Source organism: Phragmites australis, chromosome 11 (assembly GCF_958298935.1).
Source record: "Phragmites australis chromosome 11, lpPhrAust1.1, whole genome shotgun sequence".
Taxonomy (NCBI): Eukaryota; Viridiplantae; Streptophyta; class Magnoliopsida; order Poales; family Poaceae; genus Phragmites; species Phragmites australis.
Genome location: NC_084931.1, coordinates 30,927,490 through 30,937,749, shown reverse-complemented (window position 1 = coordinate 30,937,749; position 10,260 = coordinate 30,927,490). Strand labels below are relative to the sequence as shown.

At 42.9% G+C, this 10,260-nt stretch overlaps 1 protein-coding gene across 3 annotated transcripts; it reads right to left on the bottom strand.

Annotated features, from left to right (window-relative positions):
- Positions 1 to 1,978: 1,978 nt before the first annotated feature.
- Positions 1,979 to 9,676, bottom strand: LOC133885867 (protein STICHEL-like 3). 3 transcript variants are annotated; one of them, XM_062325631.1, is made up of 7 exons: positions 8,051 to 9,676; positions 7,760 to 7,912; positions 7,036 to 7,255; positions 6,154 to 6,699; positions 4,884 to 5,529; positions 3,334 to 3,394; positions 1,980 to 2,728 (listed from the first exon to the last, which is right to left on the bottom strand). In XM_062325631.1, exons 1-7 carry the CDS (start codon positions 9,410 to 9,412, stop codon positions 2,636 to 2,638), a joined length of 3,081 nt encoding a protein of 1,026 aa, XP_062181615.1. In that variant the 5' UTR covers positions 9,413 to 9,676; the 3' UTR covers positions 1,980 to 2,635. The 3 variants fall into 3 exon arrangements, with proteins under 3 accessions (XP_062181614.1, XP_062181615.1, XP_062181613.1); XM_062325630.1 differs by having other exon boundaries at positions 1,979 to 2,728; positions 6,160 to 6,699; positions 7,760 to 9,676; XM_062325629.1 differs by having other exon boundaries at positions 7,760 to 9,676.
- Between the last annotated feature and the right edge of the window lie 584 nt (positions 9,677 to 10,260).

Here is a 10,260-nt window from a genome sequence, read left to right as displayed (position 1 = left end):
AATCGAACCAGAGAGAGATTCCTCTTAATACAAGGGTACACTATTCTCCTGCATATTCTATAAAGAAAAAAAAACAGAGAGCTTCCTCTTAATGCGAGGATACACTATTCTTCTACATATTCTATAGAGAGAGAAAAAAAACAGAGAGCTTACTCTTAATACAAGGATACACTATTCTCCTTTGGCACGGAGGCATGCAACCATAAGCATACATATGCTAGGAGGTAAGCTAGCTTGGTACCTGAAGTTCCAGGCCAAATGGTGCGCATAGCCATGCGTGCCAAAGGAGAACTGCCCTGCGATTCACAATCACAGTTGTGTAATTTTCATCTGACAGTTCAGCTGTATATCTGTCTACAATATCCATCCAAGCACCATCGAATGCCTCGTGCGAGATGATTTTGCTATGAGACTGCCGGTCTGTTCATATATACGTATTAGTCAGCTAGCTACCTAGTGGGACTGTTTATTTTTTAATTCTCACACACGTAGAAGAATTATAAGAAAACGGTCCAATAAAATTTACAAAAAAGAAAAAAAAAGAGTCCGGTTGATCTGTTCATATATATTAGTCAGCTAGCTACCTACAAGATCTATTATATATGTTTCGAGTATTATATTTTTTAAACACATTTCAGATATTAGATGATATCAAGTATAATTTACTACACATGATTGTTGTAAATGCATCTAAACAATTTTTTTTCTTGTCAAACTTTATCAATTTAAAGTGTTTGTCCTTAATGGTCATGATTTATGTTACATCACTATCACAAAATTATTGAAAGCAGACGGTATATCACAAACGGATTTTTAGGAGCCGTCACAGAATAAATATCCTCGGATGGTTTCTAAAATAGACGTGTCTATAATAAGTTAGATATCTAGTGTGATTGAATCCACAGATGGTTTTTATAAACCCGTATATTTCTACCGTATAGACACAATCTGCTTTTAAAAAAATCTGTTTGTGATATTATCACAGACAGTTTTTTATAACATTCGTCTATGTCTAGTCGGTAGATATATACAGATTTTATAAATATTCGTCTGTACCTAAAGACCCAAGAATGTTTTTAAATTTGACGGTTCGTCTCCTATGACTCTTTTGACTTCTAACACACATAAATCGCTCATATCCGAAGGCTCTTTTGGCTTCACAGACACAACTCCTCGTCTCTCCTCAATATAAAGCGATCAAGAGTGTTCTTTTTCCTCACTCGTCATATACAAGTATTCCACCATATTGAAAAGCGAGGAGTGTTCTGCATTCTCACTCTTCATTCACGTCGGAGAAGCTAGATCTCACTAGGGGCCAAAACCCTTTCACTGCACTGAGGTAAGTATTGTGTGGTTCCTTTTACCGCACCGAGATTTTCATTGCTTCGATCTATGTAACTAATGGCAAAATATTGTTTCCATCGTAGATCTGTAATGATGCAATTCATGGCAATCAAAGGTGGCAGGATAGAGTTGTCCCTATGACGACTTCCACAGCGCGGATGCTTAATGTCGAATTTAGCCCGGTGGAGTTCTTCTTCTTCGTTGTTGTGAAGGCTCCCTCCATCGACCCTGTGTATGCCGTCCATCGCATTCTCCATTCGATTATACTAGATAGAAATTCCTCTCTCTCTCATATCACGCGGTTTCATCGATAAAATATTATAGTAAGATTAGTCACATTATTAGTATGTAGCATAAGCCATCTTGCTAGTATCTCATGAGTAAATCTCTACACCTATGATTCGATTCGGCCACTGCCAGTAGAAGTCTTAGGCATGCACAAGCAGAAACACTCAGGTGTGGGAGGAATGGAGGATACGCCTGGGTCGGGCACAACCTCTTCATCGGTTCTAAATGCGGCAAATCGATCCACTTCCCGGTCGCAGGATTGCAAACAAAATAGCGAGAATCTCCAACTTGCGATTTGCGAATGCATATTCCTGCGTTGGCAAAGAGAAGGCCATTGCAGCAGTCTTCGAAGTACACGTCCCTGTGGTCGGGCGGCAGGAAAGAGAGGGAGGGGTCGACCATGGCGGGCCTCTTCCTGACGTGTTGACACGGACGTAACCAGCGGGACAGAGGGCCGTGCTGCGAAAGAAGAAGCCGGACATGGTCTGGGGCACTTGCGGCGGACGCCGGGGTCAGAGCAGAGAGCGAGCCACCGCCGGGAGACGCACTTGAAGCGGCAGAGCGACCTGTAGGAAACTCGAGCGAGTATCTCGGCGATGAGGTCGTCGGGCAGCTGTTGCTGGTGGCGGCGGCGCGCCTTCTTGCTGAATGTCCTCTCCATCCCGTGGTGCTGGTGACCTGGTGGGGATCCGAAAAGAAAGAAGGAAACAAAAAACGCCTGTGGAGTTCGGAGAAGCCTGCCGGTGCTCGTAGTCTTCTTCTGATATCAGTTTATCGTCAACGCCAACAGGAGATCAATTTACTGGCACAGCTTGGCTTCAGACCAGCGAATTCTGGAGCAATTATTGATGGTGCTTCACGGGAAAGAATGGGCTATGGCGTCTATCTCAGTCTCCTACATGTTAAACAATATACAGAACAACACCTACAGATTGCTGCTACACCTACAGATTGCCTACTAATCGAGCTACATGTAAAATCCGGCGACTGATACTCCGAAGTTTCATCTTGGTGATCCCGCTGAAATGCACCTTCCGCACAAGGCGAGCCTTGATAAAGCTCGTGATCTTCGTGTCCTGATCTTCAGTGCAGATAGCTGTGGTGAAAATGATCGTGACAGTCAGCAAGAGTGGAAAACGTCGCGACAAACAGAAGAAACAAATTTTAACAGTTTTCACATATATTCTTTCACCGATTGGTCGTTGACAAATGTTGTAGTCCATTATATACAACAATTTGCAATCTAATATAAAAAGGATACAGCTGTTTACCATTACTGCTATTATGTACACTATTAAACTAAAGAGTTCAGATTCTTATGAAAAATAATTTTAAGAATACTTGCCAATTTGTTGTTTCCTACATATTATGAGACCATTAGTGAAGAAGATTTATGTAAAATGAACAATACTCTTCAAGAATAGTTAGTGCAGCAGGGAGCAGACAACAAGTTTTCGAGCCATCCCGCGTTTTGATGTGTTACATCCATATCTAACCAAGTAACCATGTGACTCTAGTCGTGACAGTATTTAACATTTTTATTCTAATGATTTGTTTTTAAGGGATAACTAACATAGATTAACATGACACCCGATTATTAAATGCCTCCAAGTACTGATTCTTTATTTCTTTAAGGGAAGGAAAAGAACAAAAATATGTTGGCCTGAAAATTTTCAGCAGGGATGATATCAAAATCATTACCTTCCGTCTAGAAGTGCTTGAAGTTTTCCAACAAAGCAAACTAGATCTAGGTTCCAATCTCCTGCAAACAGATTAACATCCAAAAAGTTCTTAAAAAATATATCCAAGGATTGAAAACTGAAACCTTTCACATTTCAATTATTTGGATGCCGAATAAAACTAATTGATCTAGGCTCTAAGCTTTCTATGCAGTGTTAGATGTATATGCATAATAGTGTAATTATTCTCTAGCATGGGGTCTTTTCTGCACATGTGTATACACCATATTCTCTCCTTTGGGGTATTGCAATAGAGTTTTTTTTTTTACCAAAACTGTGGGGGAAACCCCCCCAGGATTTTATATTAAAAAAGAAACACAAGACCTGTACAAGGGGCAACAGATAAGAGAAAACAAACCTGGAAAGGGAAAATTAACCTGCCTGCTAAGAAAGAAAAGAAAGGAATTAAGGTAGTGTTTGGTTGCTCGTATAGGAGATGATCTTGTATGAGATGGTTTAGTTGGGTGAGTTGATCCTAGATGGCTTGGTACATGTTTGATGTTTGGTTAGTTGTATAGGATAATATATATTTCTGTTTGGTTGGTTAAATGAAATGAGACAATTTCATACAAGATTCTGTTTGGTTGCCTGAATGAGTTGATCTTGGATGTATAGGATAATATATATTTATGTTTGGTTGGTTAAATGAAATGAGACGACTTCATACAAGATTCTGTTTGGTTGGCTGAATAGGTTGATCCTAGATATCTGTATTGGATGATAAAAATGTATATAAATGGAGTATTACAAAGGAACTCACTTTTTCACCATATAACCTATGGCTGAAAATAAATTTAAAAATTAGTTCATCATATAAGAAAAATATTAGTGAATTTTTCCTAGATTTTTAGGAAATTATGTGAGGCTCTAACAATTGTTAAAAATTATAAAAGTAGTGTTTTTTGGAGAATTTTAGTGTAAATATTACACAGGTTTTTTTTTAATCCAATTAAAATATGTTGCACATGGATTATGGAACACGTACCAAAAATTCTAGGATTTTTTAAGCAACATAAGACCAGATTTTCGAGTATTGTTCACTGTGGACGGCTCGGTCCTGGACGGCGCGTGGTGCGGCCGATTTTGCATACCGGGTCGTTCAGGATCTGGGAGAATATTCTAAGAATCTTGAACCACCTCGTCCTGGATGGGATGGTTCCATTCACTGATTCAAACAACGGATCGGCTGATATCCTGGACTGCTTCGTCCAGGACCGAAGCCATACAAGCATCCAAACATAAAGAGGGAATCCAGCCAAGGAAAAACAACTACTCTAGTGATTGAATTAACCCTATACATGTGGAGGGCAACCTCCTCTTTGAAAGCCAGAAGCCAGGCTCGAAGAGTAGGCTGTACACCTTAGAGTTGAGTTGCATAATTGTTTCACGCAGAATATTTAACATAGCAGGCATCAAAGTGTTGAGCCTATAGCACGATACTGCTGCAAATATACTACACTAGCATAAGAGAGCTGAACAGATATGAATTAATTGTAGCATAGCATTACTTACAAATTATCTTGCTCTAGCTTTTCTGCAATTGATATAGCTTTGTGCCTAGACCAGCCACCTTGTTGAGAACGAGCTTCCGCCTGGTTAATAACATGAGCAAGAGATACCTTGCCTCTTACAATGTTTTTTTGTCGACCATGTTCGTTATTCACATTTTTCCCTCCTTGAGGAATTTCTTGGTCCAGTGATGACAAGCCTTCTCTCCACACACTCGCTTGTCTTCTTTTGTTTGCTGTAACAATGCCATTATCTGGTTCAGCATGCCAATCCATCTGAGATCCAACTTCAATAATTTCACCTTCGGTCAATATATGTGGATCAGATTGCATCCAGCGTGTCTGATTTGAGCTAGTACCCTGGAAAATGCTGTCTTTTTGAAGCCTTCTAATTAAATTTTCACCTCCAGAAGAAACTGAACTATGTTTAGTGAAAGACCTCCTTAATACCATATTCGAAGAGCCATCCTCATGGTAGCGAGAGATAACTGGAGCATGATATGATGTGAGATCATCCTTTGATTCGTATCGGATTTCAAGTATTATAGCAGAAGAAAGAACAGACTCAAATGCTTGCAGAATTTGCCCCCTATACTTTTCGGCTTTGGACTTATTCACACGGGAGCTGAATATTAATTGGACAGTTGGTGCTGCATGAGGAAGAGAAGCAAATGTCAGGAGACATTAGAAACGATATAAATATTATTTCTCAAACTTCACAAATAATATGCTGCAAATACACTGGGAATAACCAAGAAAATGACAGAATGAGGGTTCGCACGATGAGTTTGAAAATCTTCTACAGTCCCAATATCCTTAGAACAACTTTGCCTAGCAATCTGCTAGTATTGTCAGGAGGATATTCTACAATTTTCTGGATCTATAAATAACTTCAAAAAAGTTTTAAACTAGCTTGAAATCTAGAGGAGCTAATCAAGCCAAGAGCCTAATTATGGTACTTTGTGGAGATGCAAAATATGTTAGAATTGATCTAGAGCAAACTATCCACCAGTGCCGCGAACAAGATTAACAAAATCCATAGTATTACCTAATACCAGATATCATCATATTGACATATAAAAGCAAGCCAGTTCTGTTCTGTTGCTAGATTCTCCTATTTATATAGTACCACTAGCACCTTCACACTATAGCTGATTTAGATTATTTGTCCAAATTCCTTGCAATAGTTGCCCTAGGGTGTATTCTGCAATGAAATTTTTGACATGATATAATAAAAATGCAAACACAAAATGGGTATTTAAGTCAAATCTTACCTGTACCTAGGCTGACAGAAATCAGTCGCCCCTCTTTAGCCAGCAATTTTCTCAACGAGTCTGACTGAACATTCTCTAGCACAGCCTGCCAAATCATATTACTGTCAGTTTTGCTGTATTTAGATCCTTCATTCACTCTGGTACCACTTGTTGACAATACATGGCTGTCTGGTGTATGTTCCCCAGCTCTCCGTCCTCCGTGATAATTGCTTCCCATGTTGTTGCTAGAACCAACACCTGGATTAACATCTCTATACTGCTGATTTCCAAGGTCAGATGCTCTTGGTAAGCCATGGGGACCAGCATGTATCTCACTATGATCTACAGCAGAGTTCCTTGCAATGTCTCCCTCAGGGTGGGTAAGCAAACCCCGATTAAGACTCGTATTCGTGGACGAACTCAGCAATATATACTGTTTATCAGGAGCAAGCTGAAGCAGAGCAGCTGTAAGCCAGGTCATCTTGTCATTAGAGACCCTCAACTGTTTTTCAGCTTCAGAGAGTGTTTTCAAGGCTTGGCGTAGCTTTTCCATATCATCCTTTGATACTGAAACCAGTATATAAAAATTTCTCACAACGTGATGTGTGGAATAAGAATATTTACAGAACAAGACTGACTGCTAAGTGAGGAAAAGCTGGATAGACATAGTCTATAATTAGGCCAGCATCGTCACTAATACTGTATTGTATTTTTGTTTTAAAGGAGAGCTATAAATATATAAGCACGACTAATAGGCAAACTGGGGAAAAGACATTATTGGACAATCCATTAGTCTAGAAAACGTTGGAGTATGATTTTGTTACAATACACGGCTCAAGCAGGAATCATCCCCAGCTATAAATTCCTTTCAGTGAAAACAATAAGCAAGGCAATGCTGCTTACAGGTTGGACGTTTGAAGAATTTTCTTCGCGCTCTTTCTTGTGTGAATGGATAGGTGCCAGCAAGGATGTCAGTGATTATTGTGGCAAGTTGAGACATCAGGTCCATTGGCTCAACCCCTGTTTCGGTAATATCCCGTAAGGTTTTCACTGTGTTAACAGTGTCAGCGGAAAGTGCCAAATCAAGCAAATCAACCAATTTATCATCAGAAACCAAGCCAACCTGTGAACAAGCAAACAATGGTTTGTTTGGTAATGTCAGGTATATTTTCAAATTAAGAATTCAATACGGTGATATGATCACTAGTCAATTTTTTTCTTAGGTGCCAAATGCTACACTTTGAATTTGAAGGGGTATATTCTTTAGAAAAAAAGAGAGAAATCTTTTACTGTTTGAAGTTGTGACTTTAGTTTTCACACTATATGATTTAGATCCCTTTTGTGACCTTAAAATGTACTACCTGCAATTAATTTCAAACTTGAAAAAAGAAACAATTGGCTCGCTTAGGTTCACTTGTCAAAGTAGTCATGCACATTTGGGGCAATATCGTACAACTTGACAACATGTTTTTTGGGAAATATATCAGCTACAATTACCCCCAATTAAATTATATTTGACATATTAAAGTTGTTCAATGATACACAGTATATTATTACATAAAGTGATTGTTTCAAGAACGCTGAATAAAGAAGCAATTTTGATTACTGTTGTTGGATAATAACTTACGAGTTCTTGAACAAGCGACATTGAAATTCTCTGCCCAAGCAAACTCAGCTGATCCAAGGTCATCTCCGCATCCCTCAATGACCCATCTGACCGGGAAGCAATAAGTTTCAGTGCATCTCTATCAACATCTAGGCTTTCGCTAGTAGAAATCCACTGCAAAGTGTTCACAATGTCGCACTCCTTCAGTTTGGGGAAAAAGAACTTTTGGCACCTTGACAAAATTATATGAGGAAGATCAAGGTTGGGGCTGATGAGAATAAAAACTACATGCCGGGGTGCACGTTCGACGACCTTGGATATGACACTCCATGTATCTGGCGGCAATGTGTTGCAGTCATCAATTATAAACACCCGGTGCTGGGCTGGCACAGGCGAAAGCATCACATTGTCAAGTATATCCACAATGCTGTCCAGGTCTATGTTACCAACCGGTCCAATCTCCAACAAACTCCTACTCTTGCCCACATTGTGTGCAATACAAGACGCGCATGAATCACAGGGCCTTGGGTGCTCAGCAGAATGGCAATTCAAAGCTTTCGCAAACACCCTCGCACATGACGTCTTGCCTGTACCATGTGGCCCGTAGAAGACATACACCAGCCCAATCTTCTTCTTCAGAATGGCATTGGACAGCGCCTGCACCACCAAGCTTTGCCCAACGACGTCCTTGAAAGTCGTCGGCTCATACTTCTGTGTCAAGCTCCGGTGCCGGCCACCGTGCGAGCCCCGTGACCTCTGACCTGACCGTGCCTCGGACGCGAGGTCAGACTCTATCTCGCTGCTCTTGGACAAAATCCCGAGCTCCCCAGAGAAGCTACTGGAAATGCCACCGATGCCATTGCGCGCGCCCTCGACAAGCAGAGGCAGAGAGTCGGAGTCCGAACTGGTCGAGGAAGTCAGCCTCGCCGTCACCGGGAAATGCGGGTGCGAACGCGACCCGTTCATGTGACCGCACGAGGCAGCGGAGGTGGCGGCTTCGAACCTCCGCGCCGCCGACGCCGACATGGGGTCTGACAGGCCGCACGAGAGGCTACGGCCCGCCATGTCGAGGATGGACTTGCCGCGGTGGTGGATGCGCGACCAGTTCCACGGGATGCCGCACACGATGCGTGAGTCGTGCGACACCTGCTGCAGCAGCAGCTCCTCGCCACCACCGCCGTCGTCTCCTCCGCCGGCGCTGAAAAGGTACTTGTTGCCGCAGACGGCCTCCTGGGAGCTGGAGTTGACGGAGACGGCGGGGCGATCTAAAGCGCCGCTGGAGGCAGCCGCGGGAGCTGCGCGGCGACCGGCCCCGCGCTTGAAGCGTCGCCGAGGGCGGCGCGAGGGCTTGGGCTGCGGGTTCTCCGCTAGCTGGTCGAGGAGGGTCTTGAGCCCGCCGCGGAGGGAGTGGTCGGCGTCGGCGTCCCTGTTGGATGCGGAGTCGACCGAGCGGCGCGTGGAGGGGTCCCGGAGAGAGCGCGAGCGCTGCAGCGCGAGGAGGTCCCGCATCAGCGCGGCCGAGGCCGACGCGGACGACCCCGTGGGGCTGGGCCTCCGCCCGGACGCGCCGTGCGCTTGCGCGTGGTGGTGCCGCAGGTGGATGCAGTTGGTCAGGTGCGCATGCCCGCGTAGGTGGTCACCACCGCCGCTGCTACTCCACGCCGCCGCCGGCATTGCGCTAATTCGTCGAAGTCTGCGGCTAAACCATTTGGGGCGTTTCGCGGTCGGGAGCTGGGGAGTCGGTAGCGTTTAACGGCAGGGGGGAGGAGGCCGAGACCCGAGATGGGAGTGGTGGTGGTAGGCAAGTTAGGGGGAGGTGGGCGCGGCCTCCCTCGGGGCGGGTGTGAAACTGGCTGTGCGTGCAACGTCGCGTCACCGGCGTACGCGTCGGGGACAGCACGTCCGCCGTGGGGATGGCAGGGTCCGTGCCGTTCAGCCGTTGGGGGTTTGGGCTACCTCACAGCTAGTACCAGACTGCCAGTGTATAGTGTACCACCTGTACATAGAGGGATTAAATTTTTTTAGAATTTAGAAAGAGAACGAAATGTTTAATTTTAAATTTCTCTTTCACTAACCCATGAGAACCATAGAGCAGATGATAAAAAATAATCAAAATTTTACAAATGTTGGTGTTTTCACTATTGAACGAAAAAAAATTATAAAACAAAATTGAAACCCATGTACAATCTTCCTCCCGGTTCACTCTGCCTCTAAAAATCTCAGTGTTTTCTGCTTGTAACTACAGTGACAATGTTCACGTAAGTTTATTGCAACTAAGGTTGAAAATTCATCGGTTACCGGTCAATAACCGCGATTACCGAGCCTATCGGTCTGCGTCGATATCATAATGTGACCGGTTTTCAAATTTGAATTAAAAAATCAAAAAATGCTAAAAAAACTAGAGACAATTCTAAGAACTTATGTGAAAAAAAAATCAAAAATAATATCGTTTACATCATATTCTATAGGAAGAAAGTTTGAAAAAAAAAAGGAAAACTTGAAATGTGCAACTTATTTTATTA

Bases quoted from the DNA above. Each gene is read 5' to 3' on its own strand.
- LOC133885867 (XM_062325629.1), bottom strand. From the start codon at position 9,412: ATGCCGGCGGCGGCGTGGAGTAGCAGCGGCGGTGGTGACCACCTACGC. The intron at 7,256-7,759 runs GTAAGTTATTAT...GCTTGTTCACAG, and splicing joins TGTCGCTTGTTCAAGAACTC to GTTGGCTTGGTTTCTGATGA. The intron at 2,729-3,333 runs GTAATGATTTTG...TTTTCACCACAG, and splicing joins CAAGCACTTCTAGACGGAAG to CTATCTGCACTGAAGATCAG.